Source organism: Pristis pectinata, chromosome 33 (genome assembly GCF_009764475.1).
Source record: "Pristis pectinata isolate sPriPec2 chromosome 33, sPriPec2.1.pri, whole genome shotgun sequence".
Lineage (NCBI taxonomy): Eukaryota > Metazoa > Chordata > Chondrichthyes > Rhinopristiformes > Pristidae > Pristis > Pristis pectinata.
In genome coordinates this window covers 17,101,452-17,121,108 of record NC_067437.1, presented here as the reverse complement: position 1 = coordinate 17,121,108, position 19,657 = coordinate 17,101,452, and the positions used below count along the sequence as shown (strand labels likewise).

Here is a 19,657-nt window from a genome sequence, read left to right as displayed (position 1 = left end):
CAAAAAAAATCACAGGACGTTATGGGACAGAAGGAGACCATTCTGCTCATTGTGCGGATGCTGCCTATAAAAACGTTTAAACCCCATTCCCCCTTTCCCAGCTCTTGATCCACAGCCATGAACATTATGACTCTTCTTGTGCTCATCCAGATATTCTTCAATGTGGTGCAGGATTTTTGCCCCAAACCACTTGTTACCCAGACCAACGCCACTGGATCCAGTGGATGAGATGTTGACACAAGGCCAACCCCACTGGATCCAGTGGATGGTATGTTGACACAAGACCAACCCCACTGGATCCAGTGGATGGTATGTTGACACAAGACCAACCCCACTGGATCCAGTGGGTAGGATGTTGACACGAGATTCTGCAGATGCTGGAATCTGGAGCAACGCACACAAATGCTGGAGGAACTCAGCAGGTCAGGCAGCGTCTATGGAAGGAAACAAACAGTCGACGTTTCGGGTCAAGATCCTTCATCAGGACTGAGATGTTGCCCTGACCCCTCCACTGGATCGGGTGCCACCCCGATGTCTTACTCCCTCCACACTGGGGATGGTACGGCCCTGCTCCTCCCCCCGCACTGGATGTGGTACAGCCACGCCCCGCCCCCTGCACCGGATGACGCAGTGGGTGACGCAGGCAGGCGCCTGCTGGGAATCAGGTGGCGGCGTTCCGTTTCCACGGCAACGGGCCCAGCGGCTCCGCGTGAGAGTTCGGACTGCGGATTGTCCGGGGCGGCAGCGGGCCGGGGCCGGGACCGGGACCGGGGCGGCGGCACCGCACATCCAGCAACATGTATGCTCAGCAGGGACCTGAGAAAGTGCAAATAGGGAGCGGGTTCTGGAACTGTGCCAAAGCCTCCTACAGCAGGGAGACCGTGGACACGCTGAGGGTGAGGGTGAGGGACAGGAGGAGGGGGGAGGAGGGGTGAAGGTGAGGGACAGGGGAGGGGGAGGGACAGGAGGAGGGGGGAGGAGGGTGAAGGTGAGGGACAGGGGGAGGGGGAGGGACAGGAGGAGGGGGAGGGGTGAGGGACAGGAGGAGGGGGGAGGAGGGTGATGGTGAGGGGTGGGAGGAGGGTGAGGGTGAGGGACGGGGGGGAGAGGGTGAGGGTGAGGGACGGGAGGAGGGGGAGGAGGATGAGGGTGAGGGATGAGGAGGGTGAGGGTGAGGGACAGGAGGAGGGGTGAGGGAGGGTGAGGGATAGTGAGGGAGGGTGAGGGGACTGAAGGAGGGGTGAGGAAGGGGGAGAGGTGAGAGTGAGGGACAGGTAGAGGGGTGAGGAGTAGGGAAGGACGGGATGAGGACAATGAAAGAGGTGGAGGGGTGATGGAGAGGCAGCGGGATGAGGAGGAGGGGTGAGGAGTAGGGAGAAACGAGGAGTGAGGGACGGGAAGGAGTGAGGGACACGCTGAGGGGTGAGGAGGAGGGGTGGAGGACAGTGAGGGGTACAACTAGACAACTTTAGGCATTTGGCAGCACGTGGAGGAAGATGTGTTGTGCACAGAACAATGGGAGCAGGCTGAGCTGGTGCTGGTCTGAGTGCAGTGGATACTGACCATTTTTGATATTCTCAATTGATGTTGACAGCTTTTTATAGCAGAAGTAGTTCTGAATTTTCACAGTGATTTTTGACATCACCTGAACAACTCGGCTTGAACCCTGCTAGATCACCTCCTACTTCTCAGAATCAGACTTATTACCACTGACTTAAGTGATGTGAATTGTGTTGTTTTGCAGCAGCAGTACAGTGCAAAGGCATAAAATTACTGTTACAAAAATAAATTGTGCAAAAAGAAGCAATCTCTACATTCAATGGAATACAAATATAGTTTACACAGCCCAACCTCATAATTCTTTTAGTCCCTGTATCATTCTGGTGAATCTGCACTGAAGCCATTCTAAACCCAATAAATCCATCCTAAGTATGGTGTTCAGAACTGAAAAACATTTGATTTTCTTATGATTCTAGCATTATTTCAACCTCTTAGTATTCCAGCCCTCTTGAGGTAAGGACCAACATTCAATCAGCTTTTTAAACTTTTTTGTACCTGCCTCTTAAATCTCAGCAATACCTAAAGCCTTCTTTGCTCGTCTGCAGTTCCTCGCATCTCACCACCAAGAAAGTAATCTGATCTTGCCTTCTTGGATCTGAAGCCTTCATATTATAATCTATCTGCCATTAATTAATCCTCTCAGTTTTACACTGTCTCTCTGCAACTTCCTGCTTCCATTAGCATTGTTTACTACACTGTCATCTCTAGTTATATGTTGCCAAGTGGAGAAAGGGAAATAGGCAAATTGAGGGAAAAGTTATGTTGATTATGAGCAATGAGTGAAAGATCATTACTCGACTGATCTTGGGGAATGTAGCTGGTCAAGTAGAGGGAGTGTCAGTGGAGAAGCATCTTGGAGATCGTGACTATAACTGTATATTTCAAAGTGATTATGGAAAAAGATAGGGATGGACCAGGATTAAAGGTCTTAAACTGGGGAAAGGGCAAAGGTAGACTGGGAGCTTCTACTTGCAGGTAAGTCCAGTTCAAGTTCAGGTTTATTGTCATGGGCGGGCAGACATACAGGTATAAATGCCATGAAAATTAGCTTTTTACAGCAGCAGCACAGCACAAATATGACAAATATAAATTACATAAACTTAACATAAATTATACATAATTGACAAACAAAAAAAAGCCGTAATGACTTCTGTGCAAGTTGAGGGAAATATAGTCCAAGGTAGAATTAGGGTTTTTTCAGGTCAGTCCAAAAACCTGAGGTGGGAAGAAGCTGTTGTTGAACCTTAAGGTGTGAGTCTTCTGGTCCCTCTACCTCCTGCCCGATGGCTGCAACAAGAAGAGGGCTCGGCCCGGCTGGTGGGAGTCCTTAATGATGCATGTCGTCTTCCTGAAACATCGCCTCTTGTAGGCATCTTCAGTGGTGGGGAGAGCTGTACCTGTGATGGAACAGACTGAGTCCACCACTCTCTGTCGCCTCTTGCGTTCCTGTGCATAGGAGTTTCCATACCAGGCAATGATGCAACCAGTCAGAATGTTTTCCGCAGATGTCTACATCTGCACATTGGGAAACATTCAAAGGAGAAATAGCGAGAGTTCAGGGCCAACATGTTCCTGTAAGGGTGAAAAAGAAGGGTAACAAATACAGGGAAACCCTGGAATATCGAGGGTTGGATAAAGAGAAATAGGAAGTATTTTGCAGGTATCAAGAACAAAAGGTGGGAGGCTCATCAAGAGCATAAAAATGCAGGGAGATGGTTAAAAAGGAAATTAGGAAGTCAAAGGGGGGTCAAGAAATATCACTGGTGGACAGGCTTAAGATAAATCTGAAGGTGTTTTATGAGTATGTTCAGGGCGAAAGAATAACCAGGGACAGAGTAGGGCCCACTAGGGACACAGGCAATCTGTGTGTGGAGACAGAAACCGTAACTGAGGTTCTAAGTAAATGCCTTTTCATCAGTATTCACAAATGAAACAGACTTTGTAGTTAGAGAACTCAATGAAGGGGAAGTTCTAGAGCAAGTCTCCTTAAATAAAGAGGAGGTACTCGATGCTTTAGCAAACTTACAGGTGGATAAATCTCCAGAGCCAGATGAGATTTATTCCAGGCAGCTATGGGAGGCAAGGGAAGATATTGCTGGGGCACTGTCTGACATTTTTAAATCTTTGCTGGCCACAAGTGAGGTACCAGATGACTGGAAGATGCAAATGTAAGTCCCACTTTTCTCGAAGGGCAGCAGGGAAAAGCCTGGCAGTTACAGACCTGTGAGCCTAACATCAGTGGTAGGGATGTTATTGGAAAAAAAATTCTGAGTGGCAGGATTGATGATCACTTGGAAAGGCAGGGGACTAATCAGAGAGAACCAGCATGGCTTTGTCAAGGGCAGATCCCATCTGACCAACCTGATTGAATTTTTTGAAGAGGTAACAAAGTACATGTGGTTAACGTGGGAGATTGGTCCAAGAGGTTAGGGCCCATGGGATCAAGAGCAAGTTGGATCCAATATTGGCTTGTCAATAGGAGACAGAGTGTGATGATAGAGGGTTGTTTTTGTGATTGGATGCCTGTGACTGGTGGTGATCACCAGGGATTGGTGCTGGGACCCGTCTTGTTTTCAATTGCACATGAATGATGTGGATGTAGAAGGCAAGATCAGTAAGTTCACAGATGACATGAAGTTTGGTGGAGTTATTGACAGTGTGGAGGGTAGTCTTAGGCTTCAAGGTGATATCAGTGTGTTGGTGAAATGGGCTGAGGAATAGCAGATGGAGATTTGGGACTACTAATGAGACTAGGACATACTGTACACCATAAATGGTAGGGTCCTAGGGAATTTTGGGGAACAGTGGGACCTTGTGGTAAATGCCCAAAGATCCTTGAAGGAGGCAGTGCAGGTAGGTAATGTGGTTAAGAAGACTTATAGGATACTGGCCTTCAATAGTCGGGACACTGATACAAGAGCAGGGATGATTGGCTCCCAAATTTATAAAACATTGGTCAGACCGCAACTGGATTACTATGTGCAGTTCTGGTCACCAAGGTATAAGACGAATGTGATATTGCCGTAGAGGGTGCAGAGGAGGTTCACCAGGATGTTCCCCAGAATGGAGCAGTTCAGTTACGAGGAGAGATTGGAGAGGCTAGATCTGTTTTCCTTAGAGGGGAGGAGATTAGTGGGAACACAACTGAGTTATATAAAATTATGAGGGATTTAGATAGGGTGGACTACAGTAAACCTTTCCCCATATCAGAGGTGGATAGGTAGATAAAATTAGAGGATGTAAATTTAGGGTAAGGGGTAAGAGATTAGAGGGGATCTGAGGAGGACCTTTTGACCCAAAGAGTGGTGAGTAGCTGGAATACACTACCTGAGAGAGTGGTGGAAGCAGGGTCACTAACATCACTTACAAAGTGTCTAGACAAGCACTTGAATTGCACGGGCATAGAAGAGTACTGGGCCAAGTGCTGGAAGATGGGATTAACACAGATGGATGCCCACCAGTCAGCATGAATGTGGTGAGCAGAATGGCCTGTTTCCGTGCTGCATGACTCTATGACTATAAGAAAGGACGAGAAAAAGCTTGAACAGTTAGGATGGGTCTCTTTGGAACAGTGAACATTAAGAGGTGACCTCGTAGAGGTTTACCAGCAAAATGACGTTTTTGGAAAGCTGAATAGGTCAAAAAAATTTGTTATCAGTGGGGCAATAAACATTCAATTTCAAAAGTCTGGAGGGGAATGGTAATTTTTTCCCCATATTTATAGTCATCAGGATCTGGAACCACTCTTCCTGAAACTGTAGTGGAACTGTTCTTATAAATAATTTTAAACAGGAGTTGGACAAGTGTTTGAGGAATTCTACAGAGTGATGAACGTAGAGAGGTGCAATGGCATCAAGCACAGGTATTCTTGAAAAGGAGCAGAATAGGCACAGAGTTGTTTTGATTCTAACCTTTGCAGTACACACACATAAAGAGTGATTCAAAGCCAGGGTAACGGAGAGAGAGGTTCATGTACAAGTGGAAAGAGGATTTCTTGGGTGTCAACATCTCAGAGGTCCTATCCTGGGCCCAATCATTGATGCAATCATGAAGAAGCATACCAGCGGCTCTACTTCATTAGGAGTTTCAGTCTGTCACCAAAGACTTTTACAAATTTCTATAGTTGTACGGTGGAGAGCATTCGACTGGTTGCATCTCAGCCTGAATTGGAGGCTCCAATGCACGGGAGGCTGCAGAGGTTGTACACTCAGCCAGCTCCATCTCTAGCACAACCCTCCCCACCATCGAGGACAGTCTTCAAGAGGGTGTGCCTCAAGAAGGCAGCATCCATCACTAAGGACCCTCACCACCCGGGACATGCCCTCTTCTCGTTACTACCATCGGGGAGGAGGTACAGGAGCCCGAAGACCCACACTCAACAATTCGGAAACAGCTTCTCCCCCTCCACCATCAGACTGCTGAAACAGTCCATGAACACTACCTCATTATTCCTTTATTTTGCACTATTTATTTTGTAATTTGTAGTCATTTTTTTATGTCTTTGCACTGTACTGCTGCCACAAAACAAATTTCACATCGTCTAGTCAGAGATGATAATTCTGATACTGAGGATGCAGACATCAAATGGGGTAGCAGCACAGCCACAGTAAGAGAAAGTAACACAAGTAAACAGGCTAGCTTCCCACAGGACATGTTTCCTACTCCTCCTATTGCTGTTCCAGGATTTCTGCACTTACGACCTGACTCCTCATTTGTCTTGATACAGTGATGATGCAGGAATCCAAACTGAATCTGTTCCAACAGAGGCAGCTGAACAGAAGGCTGCAGGGTGAGTACATTCACACACACTTCTCACTCTGTGTTTTGTCGTAAATAAATTCTCATGTTGTACCTGCCCTAGAATGTTTATGGGACAGCATGCAGAAAGTCTACCTGTTTCTAAGCTATGATCGACCTGCCCTGGCAGGTGTTTGGTGGAGCAGGGTAGATAAAAGCTTTATTCTATGCTTTATTCTTCTATCTATGTTCTATTCTGTATTAAACTCAGCCTCTAGAAATATTTGATGCAAACTCAGAATTTACAAAGTGGAAAAGCTGTTTAATTCTTCACTTTGCCTTCTTCAGGCAAGGCAGACTTCTGGCTTTGATTGGTTCTTGTGTTTAGTCCTGGCCCTCACAAGTCAAAGGTTGTATGAGCCTGTGGGAGATTACAGCATTGATTCAGAAATTCCTTCAGTAAAGTACGACATATTAGACCCATGACTAGGGTCAGGGCACGTTGAATCAGCGTGCAAGCTTAACCAATGGCACAAAGACTACAAAATAAGTGTAGGTATCAGGGGTAGCTACTCAGACTGAGAACAGATTCGACATGGATCAGTACCTTACTGGATCAGTCTGGTTGTGGAGCAGTGTGTAAGGGCTAGGCAAGTAGTGATGATTGTCAGCTCCATTTCTAGGCAGACCAAGACTAAAGGACCAAATGGTTTAACAGACCCCAGAATTCACATTTGGGAACACAATTACACATCACTGGGGCATCTTTCCTGTATGATATGTTTGGAGCAACTGAAACTTCTATTTCAAAGTGTATATTTCAAGTCATCAAGTAGTAGAAAGCAAATAAAGGAGTACGTTTTTCTGGCAAAATTCATAAAGATCCAATTACAACAGACTCACAATAATAGTTATCATGATGTAAACTTTGAAAATAACAATGTAAGCGTAACGACAAGGAGGAATTTCTTGATTGTGCATGAAAAAGTGCTAGTCTAACAGTAAAGCAGTGCTGGGACTGGTTCTGGGGAACAACGGATGCAAATGTTCCAATAGATAGCATGTTAGAAACAACAGTCATCATGTCAAAAGGTTTGAGTAGTTATGAGAAAGGAAAAGATATATCAAATCTCCAACCTCGAGACGTGGGCTGACATCCCCAGACCACTCAGCCCACCAAATACTCTGCTATCTGAACACCTCTACCCCACCACCCCATCCACAGCCCCCAATTTTCATGCATTCCCCAAAAGTACCAATCTCTGATGTGTAAGGATCAGCAGAGTGAGGAGGAGATCCGAGAAAGAATTGGGTAAGCTTTTAAAACAAAAGTTGGGCACTCCTCGGAACAATGTGATATAACTTCCCAGGCCATTTCCCAGGCCTCATAGTAAGGGAGCATTGCACAGGCACCAATGTTATTCCTTATACAATGGACCTGGAATTCATCCAAAGGTGGTTTGTGGGGGAAAAAAAAAGTCCAGTTGAATTTCAGGAGAGGGTGGAAATGGTCACAAGGGTATTGCACTCCAGAAATAGGCAATTTTCAAGTACGTAGCACTGAAAAACTGTGACACATTCAAATGATAGGATTGGTAGAAGTGACAATTACACTGTCCTTGTAGGGAAAAGTCCCTCTTCACATCCTCCAACATGTTGATTAGCATCAGCGTCCTCCTACGTGGGTTACCTGAGGCACTGTTGACCGTCTTCAATCCTTTTCATTATATTCTGTGCTCGTGGCTCATCCACGTGATACCATTGTCCCTCACTTTACCATTAACTCACCAGATGACTAGAGATTAAAATGAAACCAAGGAAGGGGCTTACAATAACTGTTGGGCTCATGGTACAGTGGAGAATAAAGCTGAGTACAGAGTGCAGAGGAGACCCAAGGAAGGAAGTTAGGGCAAAGAGTGTGTGATTATAGAGCAGTGGCTTATGTACGAGGGAAGTTAAGTTTTTTGAAATAAAAAAAGTTAAAAATTGTTCACTCTGGGATAAACAAACCAGTGACCCATAGGCCTGTCAGCCCCGGTATTAGAATTGGGGAAGTATTTGGGGACAGTAATCAAGATAAATGCATTGTCCACTCTGTGAAACGTGGATAATTCAATGATTGGCCTGCACTGATTTCATAAAGGCAAGTCATGTTTGAGTAACTTGATGGAGTTTCTTTGAACAGTGAAGGTAGATGAAAGTAATGTGATTGATATCGGGAAGGTGGAGTTTCAAAATGCTTCTGACAGACATTAGCAACCTGACCCCACCCCCCCAACTTGATTCCATGCTCCACCTTCCTCTCCTAATAGATTTCCTTCATCTTCAGCCCTTTGGTTGCCTCCACCTCTCACCTTCCAGCTTCTGGCGCTGTGTCCACTCTCCCCTCCTCTGTCTGCCTATCACCCCCCCTCACCTGGATCCACCCATCACCTGCCAGCTCTTGCTCAACCCCTTCCCTCCACCTTTTTATACTGACCACCTCCCCTCTAGCTTTCAGTCAAGATGAAGGGTCCTCGACCCAAAATGTCGGACTGTCCATTTCCCTCCACAGGTGCTGCCTGACCCGCTGAGTTCCTCCAGCATCTTGTGTGTTATTCCAGATTCCAGTATCTGCAGTCTCTTGTGCCTCCTTTATTCTGAGGGGTCGAGCTAGTAAAATAGAAGAACTTATTTCTCTTAGCTGAGGGATCAAAAGCCAGAGTGTATATGTTTAAAGCAATTATTCAAAGGATTAGTGGGGAGATTCAAAGGACTAGAAGGGGACATCATTACTCAAAGTGTGGTAGGGGTCTGCAGTTCACTGCCTGAAAGGGTGGAGGATATAGAACACATTTAAAAATTGCTTGGAGATCTTAAGTAACTGTGACCTGCAAAGCCACAGGCCAACAGGACTGGAGGGCTGAAGTTATAAGGAGAGACTGAATAGGCTGGGGCTGTTTTCTCTGGAGCAAAGAGGCTGAGGAGATGACTTCATAGAGGCTTATAAGATCATAAAGAGCATAGATAATATGGATGGTCAGTCTTTTCCCAGGTGTAAGGCGAGAGGGGAAGATTTAAAGGGGACCTCGGGCAAGTTTTTCACACAGAGGGTGGTGGGTACATGGAACGAGCTGCCAGAGGAACTGGTAGAGGCGGATACAATGACAACGTTTAAAAGGCATTTAGACAGGTTCATGGGCAGGAAAGGTTTAGAGACACAGGGGCCAAATGCAGGCAAATGGGACTAGCTCAAATAGGCACCTTGGTTGGCATGGACAAGTTGGGCTGAAGGGCCTGTTTCTGTGCTGTATAGCTCAATAACTCTATTAGCGAATTGAACCCATTATATTAAAGGGGCAGTGCTAGCTTGGATTCAACATTTGTTTTCAGACAGGAAGGAAGGATACAATGGAATGCCTTCAATGGTCAGAATTAGGAACAGTGCTCCTTTTGAGGTATATTAATGATCTAGGCTTTCGTATATAATTTCAGTTGTCAATGACATTAATCTCAGAATTTCAAATGGCAGGCATTGGAGTGATGGGACGAATGGTCTCCAGGGCTGTTTTAATGTGTCTTTTTCATATTTGTTGAAAGCCTGTAGTTGAGTGGTAGACTGTGTTTATTGTCTTCCTTTCTCTGTGTTGTTTGTAGAGGGTGATTCTTACCTGTGAGTTGCAACCCCACTTCTAGCCAGGTTTCAGACCCTACTCCACTGCCGCCAGCTCCATCTCTCCGAGTCCAACTCCTCTCCAAACCACAGCTACGTCCTGCAGAAAGCTGTCGTGCTGGTGATGCATACCAACGGGAAAGATTTCGGCCTCGACCAACAAGTAAGTGATCAGATACACCCAATGTAGTAACATTAGCAACAACCCACTAAACAGTCAAGTTTGTTGTGAACAAATTTATTGCATGAATCCTACAGGGAGAGACTTCAGGAAGAATTTAGTAGTTTAACCTCTAAAACAATTTGAATAAGTCCAAGTCAGCAAACTTGGACATTCCAAGGTTTTGTTACTCCAAGTTTATGTATGTATTTTAAATTGTGTAAATGGGCTTCAATGCAGTTAAACGTTTTTGCATCTAAAAAAGAGAACACTGTGAGTAGGGAAAAGTTGGAAGCCTAAAGAGACTAGTACACAGATCACGCTGGCCATTGGAGGACTAGTGTACAAGGAAAAGGAGGTTTTGCTGCAGCTTGTGAATGCTAGATCACACATGGAGTACGTCGGTAATTCTGGGAACCACACTTTAACAAGGATATATTGGCCTGGGATTGAGATTTCACAAAAATATACTTTGACTCTAAGTTAAATAATAGAACATAAAACGGTACAGCAACAGGAACAGGCCCTTCGGCCCATCATGTCTGTGCCAACCATGATGCCAAATTAAACTACTCCTTCTCCCTGCACATCATCTATATCCCTCCATTTCCCTGCATGTTCATGTGCCTACCTAAAAGCCCCTTAACCTGCCTCCACCACCACCTGTCAGCCTGTTCCAGGCACCTACCACTCTTTGTGTAAAACAAAACTTGCCCCGCACATCTCCTTTAAATTTTCCCCCTCTCACTTTAAAGCTGTGCCCTCCAGCATTTGACATTTCTACCCTGGGACAAAGATTCTGACTGTCGACCCTATCTATGCCTCTCATAATTTTATATCAGGATTTTATCATAATGATTTCTTTTTAATTCATTTTTTGGAATGTGAGCATCATTGGCAAGGACAGCATTCATTGCCCAGTCCTAATAAAAACAGAAAATGCTTGAACCACTCAGCAGATAAGGCAGCATCTGTGGAAAGAGAGACAGAGAACTAACAAAGGGCTCAAATGTTAACACTCTTGTATTTTCAGTTTTTATTTCACATTTCCAACATTTTTTAAATTTTCATTGCCCATCTCTAACAGCCCTCGGGCAGGTGGTGAGGGGCCATCTTCTGGAACCACTGCAGTCCTTCTGATGAAGGTACCCTCACTATGCTGTTGGGTTGAGAGTTCCAGGATTTAGGTGCGGGTGAAGGAACGGCAATCCACTTCCAAGTGGGCAGTGTGCTACTTGCAGGGAACCTGCAGGTGGCGGTGTTCCCCTGCACCTGCTCACCCTGTCCTCCCTGCTGAGAGAGATGGCAGGTTCGGGAGGTTGACATCAAAGTAGTCCAGACAAGTAACTGCGGTGCATTTTGTGGATAGTTGTTGTGCCAAAGTTAAGCAGGATTGTTCGCAGATCCGATAGAAATAAGCCTTGTACACACAATGCTGCACACAACACACTTTATTGCGAAGTTACAAGTGGTACTTATCTCAGAAGCATGCCTGAGCCCATTTAACTGCAGCGCCCCATTCCAACCAGTCCACAGTGTCAGTCGCGACCTAACCTGTGTGAGCCCCAATCCAGAAAGACCTCACCACCAGTGTGCTCACTCTTTTATACCCTGGTTACTTCTCTCCGCCCCTAACTGGGTTGATCCCCTGTCCAGGTCAACCCATCACGTGACCATCACCTCGGGCAATAGCACCCATGTCACCCTTCCCCCACGCACGCACACATTTGATCCCAGCAATTGTTCCTTGAGCTCTCTGGCCAACATTTCAGGAATCTTACCACAGTAGGTTCACACTGCAGCCACTGCGTGCTGGTGGTAGGAGGAATGAAAACTTGCGGCAGTGCATGGGGTGCCAAGTGGGCTGCTTCATCCTGGATGTTTTGGAGCTGCATTTGTACAAGCAAGTAGCAGCTCCTTCCATCCACAGTGTTAACCTGTGGGCAAGAGCAGCAGGTACAAGGGGACACCATCACCTGCCAGTTCCTCCAAGTAGCCCTCCATCCTGACTTGGAAATCTATTGCTATACCTTCATTGTTACTGGCTCAAAGTCCTGGAACACCCTACCCTACAGCATTGTGGAGTACCTTCAGAAGGACTTCAGTGGTTCCAGAAGATGGCTCATGACTTGGGTCTTGCAGATGTGAAGAGGCTTAGGGATGTCAAGAGATGGATCACCTACCATAGGATACTCAGTGGTCTGACCTGCTTCTGTAGCCACAGTATTTATGTGGCTGGTTCAGTTGAATTTCTGGTCATTGGTGACCCCCGGCCTGTTGATGGTGAGCAGTTTAGCAATGGTAATACCTTTGGATATCAAAGGTAGGTAGTTTGATTCTCTCCTGTTGAAAATGGTCATTTCCCAGCTTTTTTGTAATGCAAATATTTCTTGCCATTTATCACCCATGCTTGTCTGGGTCTTGCTGATGCAGCCATGGGATGCTTAATTTGCTGAGGAGTTGTGAGTGGAATTGAACAAACATCCCCATTTCTTATTATGGAAGAAAATGCTCGGACTTTACCCTGAGGAACTCTTGCAATGATGCTCCGAGGCCAGAATGCTGGACCTCCGACCGCCACAACCATGTTGTTTTGAGTGAGATATCACTCCAGCCATTGGTGTGTTTTTGCCCTTGATGTCCAACGACGTCAGTGTACCAGGATTCCTTGCTGCCACACTCAATCCGATGTTGCTATGATGTCAAAGGCAGTCGCTCTCGGCCCACTTTATCTCTGAACTTCAGCTATGAGGTGTAGATTTCAACAAGGCTACAATAAGGTCTGGAGCAGAGCTGCCCCAGTGAAGCCCTAACTGACCATGGGTGAGCACGTTTTAGTAAGTGCCGCTTGATAAACACTGTTGATGTCCCTCAGTCTCCTCCACTCCAAGGAAAACAAACCCAGCCTCTCCTCATAAACTGTTGCATCCCAGGCTACATCTTAGTGAATCTCCTCTGCACCCTCTCCAGTTTAATCACATCCTGCTTATAGTGTGGCGACCAAAACTGTTCACAATACATCAGAGGTGGCCTAACCAATCTTTTATGAAATTGTACAATTACCTCCCTGCTCTTATATACTGTGCCTCACCTAATGAAGGCAAGTGTCCTGTATGCCTTCTTCACCACTTTATCTACCTGTGTTACCACCTTCAGGGATCCTTAGACTTGTACACTAACACCCTTCTGTTCCTCAGTACTCCCTATGCCCTACCGTTCACTGTGTATGTGTGACCCATAATATTCCTCCTAAATTACATTACCTCACACTTGTCAGGATTGAATTCCATCTGTCAGTGCCCTGCCCAACCTACCATCTGATCAACATCTTCCTGTAGCTTCTGACTATCCTCTTTACCATCAACAACACCACCAATTTCCATGTCGCCTGCAAACTTTCTCATTATACCGCCTCCTTATGCTCGTTCTCTCACTTATTCACTGTGATAATAAGTATGGTTACACTTCAGGAAACTTGGAGAAGGAAAAGCAACGCCTGCAAAATATCATGGCAACTGGGAAGGACGGTCTGATGCCAGGCAAAAAACAAAAACCCAAGGAAGAGGAAGAAGAGAAACCAGAAATTGACCGGTTCGACGAGTGTGAGTACTTGTGCCAGCAGCATCACACCCATCCCTAGTACCATATACTAAAATGAACACTCTACAATGCTAGTCCAGGATCTGGCAGTGGTCAGTGCTTCATGTCAGTTCTGCTCCTGGTCCAGTACCTGTTTCTTGTCTTGGTTGTGATTCTGATGTTCACTGAACTTGCTCCTATTTGGTTCTGCTCCCCTTGTGTCTCTGGTCCTGGGTGACAGTAGACTGTTGCCGAGGATGTGAGACATGGCTCCATGTGGATGGAACCAATGTTTATATTTATTAGGCCCATGCCGGCTCCCAGTGGAGTCCCATTCCCCTGATTTCAATTTATTCTCTCTCACCTGTCCATCAACTCGCCTTTGATTCTTTGGCCATTAATCTAAGGGCAATTTACAGGAGCCAATTAACCTACCACCACATCATTAGGATGTGGGAAGAAACAGGAGCACCCAGAGGAGCTCATGCCCCTCACTGAGGATCCTGGACAGCAACTGATGGTCCCTAGAACTATGAAGCAGCCACTCCAATTGTTGCACCACCGTGCTGTCCAGTCAAGCTCCCGTCCCCAACTTGTTGAGGTGCTGGAGCATGTTATGGGTATGGGCAGGAATGAAGGTAGAGAGAATGCTTTATTGGGAGCTTGCATTGGCGAGTTCATGGGAAAAGTGAGTGAAGGTGAGGAGAATATATTGTAGGATGGTGAAGTATATTATCAGAGAGTTGGGTGTGCAGTGAGGCAGGGTCTAGGCTGGCAGGGTGGTGACTGTGCTGGCTGAGGGTGGGAGCAGATGGTCAGGGTGTTGTGGTGGCGAGGGTGGGTAGGGAAGGTTGGGTGGCTGGTGCCTGAGGATGGAATAATGGGGCAAAGTGGTTTCTGAGTGGGTGACGAGGGAGGGGACGGGCGAGTACAGTATCTGAGAGTGAGATCAGAATGTGATGCCAAGCTGTATCAAGGATGGGGTGGCCGTCACCATTCTTGTCTTTGTCTTCCCTCCTGTTCAGTATGTAATGAGATTGAAGAGAGACGGCAATTCCTGGAGCAAATGGAATCTTTTGGCCGAGGGAAGGAATTCCGCGGAATCATTCACACTGAAATTTCCCAGGTACCATAGAGTCACAGAGCAATACAGATAGGATGCAGGCCCTTCGGCCCAACCTGTCCTTGCCAACCATGACACCCACCCAGCTAGTCCCAATTCCCTGGGTTTGGCCCATATCCCTCTAAGCCCCATCCCTGCGTGTACTTATCCAAGTACTTCTTAAGTGATACCATTGTACCTGCCTCAACCACTTCCTCTGGCAGCTCATTCCATATAATCACCAGCCTCTGTGTGAAAAAGTTGCCCCTCAGATCCATTTTAAATCTTTCCCCTCTCACCCTAAATCTATGCCCCCTAGTTTTGGACTCCCCTACCCTGGGGAAGAGACTGCCACCAGCCACCTTATCTATGCCCCTCATGATTTTATAAACTTCAATAGGATCACTCCTCATTCTCCTACACTCCACAGAATAAAGACCCAGCCTGACCAACCTCTCCCTATAACTCAGACCCTCTGGTCCTGGCAACATCCTCGTAAATCTTCTCTGCACTCTTTCCAGTTTAACCACATCTTTCCCATAACAGGGTGACCAAAACTGTACACAGTGTACAGTGCGGCTTCACCAACAACTTATACAACTGCAACATAATGTCCCAACTCCTATACTCAATGCCCTGACTAATTAAGGCCAGCATGCTAAACACCCTTTTCACCACCCTGTCTACTTGTGACGCTACTTTCAACAAACTATGCCCTTGTACTCCCAGGTCCATCTGTTCCATTACACTCCCTGGTGCCCTACTATTCTTAGTGTAAGTCCTACACTGGTTTGATCCAAAATGCATCACCTCACACTTATCTGTATTGAAATCCATTTGCCACTCCTCAGCCCATTTCCCTAACTGATGAAGATCCCCCTGTAGTCTACGATAGCCTTCTTCACTATAAACAACACCTCATGATTTTGTGTCATCCGCAAACTTACTGATCAAGCCTTGTGCATTCGTATCCAATTCATTTCTATAAATAACAAATAACAAGGGTCCCCACACTGACCCCTGTGGCACACCACTATTCACCCGCCTCGATTTCGAGAAACAACCTTCAACCACCACCCTCTGCTTCCTACCTCCAAGCCAATTTTGAATCTACCTAACTCACTCTCCCTGGATTCCATGGGACCAAACCTTCCAGACCAGCCTACCATATGGACCTTGTCAAAGGCCTCACTAAAGTCCAAATAGACAACATCCACTGCCCTACCTTCACGTACCTTTTTGGTTACCTCTTCAAAAAACTCTAAAAGGTTTGTCAAGCACGACTCTCCGTGCACAAAGCCATGCTAACTCCTCCTAATCAGACTCTGTCTATCCAAGTGCTGGTAGATCCTGTCCCTCAGAATTCCCTCCAGTAACTTCCCACTACTGATGTCAGGCTGACTTGCCTGTAGTTCCCTGGCTTGTCCTTGCTACCTTTCTTAAACAACAGAACAACATTTACCATCTTCTAGTCTTTGGGAACTTCACCAATGGCTAACAATGAAGCAAGAATCTCCGCAAGGGACTCCACAGTTTCTCCTCTAGCCTCCCACAAAGTCCTAGGATGCACTCGGTCAGTCCCTGGGGATTTATCCACCTTAATGTGCTGTAAAGCTGCAAATACCTCCTCCCTGGTAATATGAATGTTCTCCAGAACATCTCCACTAGTTTCCCTTGTCTCTTGAGCAACCAGTAAACACCAAAGGCAAATATTTATTAAAAAATCTCACCCATCTCCTGCAGCTCAAGACATAGGTGGTCCTGCTGATCTTTAAGGGGACCTACTAGATCCATCTCATACCCTCTCATTGCCCTCCTGATTTAAGAGTATTCTTAATCTTTTTATACTCATCAATAGGGATAACTATAAAAAGATATAAAGGACTCTTGATATCATACTCTTAAAAGCCTCCCACTTGCTATTCATTCCTTTCCCTTCAAACAGGCTCACCCAATCGACCTCTCTTAGATCCTGCCTAATTCTCCCAAAATTAGCCCTGCTCCAATTTAGGACCTGAACCTGTGGATCTGTCCTATCCTTTTACACCACTACCTTAAAACTAATAGAATTATGGTCACTAGAGCCAAAGTGCTCCCTGACTGCCACTTCCGTTACCTGCCTGACCTCATTCCCTAAGAGAAGGTCCAGTATCATACCTGCCCAAGTAGGACCTCTATATATTGACTCAGGAAACTTTCCTGGACATATTTCACAAATTCCACCCCATCCAGGCCCATAACGCTCTGGGTAGTCCAGTCAGTACCGGGGAAATTAAAATCTCCCACTAATACAAGCCTATTGTTCTTACAACTATGAGCAATTTTCCTACACACCTGCTCTACAAGTTCCTGCTGACTATTGGGGGGCCTATAATACAGCCCCACTAGAGTGACACCCCTTCTTGTTTCTAAGTTCTACCCATATGGGCTCACTGGACAATCCCCCAAGAATGTCGTCTGATGTTACATCCGCCCTTATCAAAAAGGCTACACCCCTTCCTTGGTTACCTGTATCCCTACCACACCTGTAGCATCTGTATCCTGGAATACTGAGCTGCCAGTCCTGCCCTTCCCTCCGCCATGTTTCTGATGTGGCAATAACATCCCAGTCCTCAGAGCCAATACACGCACTGAGTTCATCTGTCTTACCTTCTAAATCTTGTGCATTGAAATAAATGGGCATTCCTTTCCCTGCTTTTACTGTGCCCCTGGCTATCCTGATTACTAGACTTGCTCTCGCTGGCCACTGCTTTATCCCATGACTTGGTCCTGCTCAGAGTCCCACCTCCCTACCATGTTTAAACCCTCCCATGTAGCACTAGCAAATTTCCCTGCAAGTATATTGGTCCCTCTCTAGTTCAATTGCAACCTGTCCCTCTTGTACAGGTTGCCTTTACCCCAGAAGAGATCCCAATGGTCCAAGAATCTGAATCCCTGCCCCCTGCACCAGCTCCTCAGCCATGAATTCATCAGGCCTATCTTTCTATTTCTGACCTCACTAGCATGTGGCACCAGGAGTAATCCGGAGATCACCACCCTCGAGGTTCTGCTTCTTACCTAACTCCCTATACTCATTCCGCAGGACCTCATCCCTTGTTCTATCTATGTCATTTGTACCAACATGTACAACGACTTCTGGCTGTTCGCCCTTCCACTCGAGAATTTTCTGCAGCCACTCAGAGACATCCTTGACCCTGGAACCTCAGTGGCGGCACACCTTCCTGGCGTCTCTTCTACAGCCACAGAATATCCTGTCTGCCCCCCTCACTATGGAGTCTCCTCTCACTATCACCCTATCTGACTGCACCCTTTCCCTCAGAGCCAGTCACAGTGCCAAAGACCTGAGTATTACTTCTAGCCCCTGAAAGAACATCCCCCTCAACAATATCCAAAGGGGTATACCTGTTAGTGAGGGGAATGGACACTGGGGAACCCTGGACTGTCTGCCTACTCCCCTTACTTTTCCTGGTGGTCACCCAGTTATCTGAAACTTTGAGTGTGACCACCTCAGTTTCCCAGATGATCCTGATTACATCCAACTCCAGCTCCAACTGTGGGGAGATCCTAGCAGAGCAACATTTCCATCAACTGCACCTGTAGTCTACTTAGTTATAAATACAGTTGCAGGGAATTTGGTTCTTGGCAGGACTGAGGAGTGCACAGTCTGATCCTAACACAACTGGACCTACTCCCTGTTGTGGGCAGGTCCTGTTGAATTTTTAATGCAGATCTCCTCTTCCCCTGGGCTCAACCCTTAGGCTGTACCTTCACTGCCCATCGTCTTCCTCACAGCCCCTTTGTGTAGTCCACCTCTTCCTGTCCACCACACCCATCTCCTCATTCCCTATGGGAACTGGTCTTGGTCCCTCTCATTCCCTGTCGACCCTCTCTCTCACTCCCTCCCTCCTTTCTCTTTCTACCCACCTGGTAAAAAGGCTCTTGCTCACTCCGGATTGTCATTAGCTATTAGTTATCCAAATAGGAATAATCAGCCACTTATTGTGTTTACTGGTGTAGTGTGCATCAATCAGTGAGATCTTGTCAAGTGATATTAACCTTCACAGTTTAGTTGACTCTTGACCGATAAGTTTTGTGTACCTGTTGCAGAAAATCCGGGAGATGGAGGAGATCGACAAGAGGAGGAGCAGTGAATTGAGGCAGCAAATGGAGATGGATAAGAGAGAGGGGGAATCTGCTTGCTCATAGTTTTATACTAGATATCAAAATAAAGTCTGAAGAATTAAAAATTACCCGAGAGACTCATTTCATAAAAACAATTACAGCTGCACCTTTCTCAGCCAGGGCCTGGTCCCCTGCAGGAGTTGCCCCACTCTACGTTTGGGAGGGAGAGTGAGAGGTTAGTGCTTGTTCATTTTCCATCTGAGATTATTTGTAAAATAAGAAGCACAAAGTGAAACAACAATGAACTTTGAGATGTTTTCTGTGGTTTCTTCTATTCCAGGTAGTACAATAAAAAGCTGCTACTCCTAACCCTCACCAATCGCCAGGCCACAGAGACCACCCTCAGAACCATTGCTGCATCGTGACCTCAGCAGGAGGACAATCCACCTGTTCCCTCCATTAAACTCAGCCTCACTGACTTGGACCAGATCCTTCCAGCTCTCACCGACCAGTTTTACTGGCTGCCCACTCCAGCTCTCCCTCTGTGTTGTTCCCCGCACGTACCAACAATGTCAATAAATTCAAAGTCCCCTTTCTCAAGAGTTATTTCTAAACTCCAACCCTCCTACAGTAACGGCCAATATTCCATTTGTTTTTCTAACTATTCGCTGCACCTGCCGGCTAACCTTTTGTGATTTATACACAAGGACATCTAGATCCCCCAGTACTGCATTCATTTGCAATC

General features: G+C 46.3%; 1 protein-coding gene across 1 annotated transcript; it reads left to right on the top strand.

Annotated features, from left to right (window-relative positions):
* Positions 1 to 531: 531 nt before the first annotated feature.
* c33h22orf23 (chromosome 33 C22orf23 homolog) lies at positions 532 to 19,040 on the top strand. Its single transcript, XM_052042862.1, is given in 6 exon segments — positions 532 to 799; positions 6,287 to 6,353; positions 9,934 to 10,112; positions 13,580 to 13,711; positions 14,714 to 14,814; positions 18,898 to 19,040. Coding segments are annotated over 6 exon segments (846 nt in total). The 3' UTR covers positions 18,997 to 19,040.
* Positions 19,041 to 19,657: the final 617 nt, after the last annotated feature.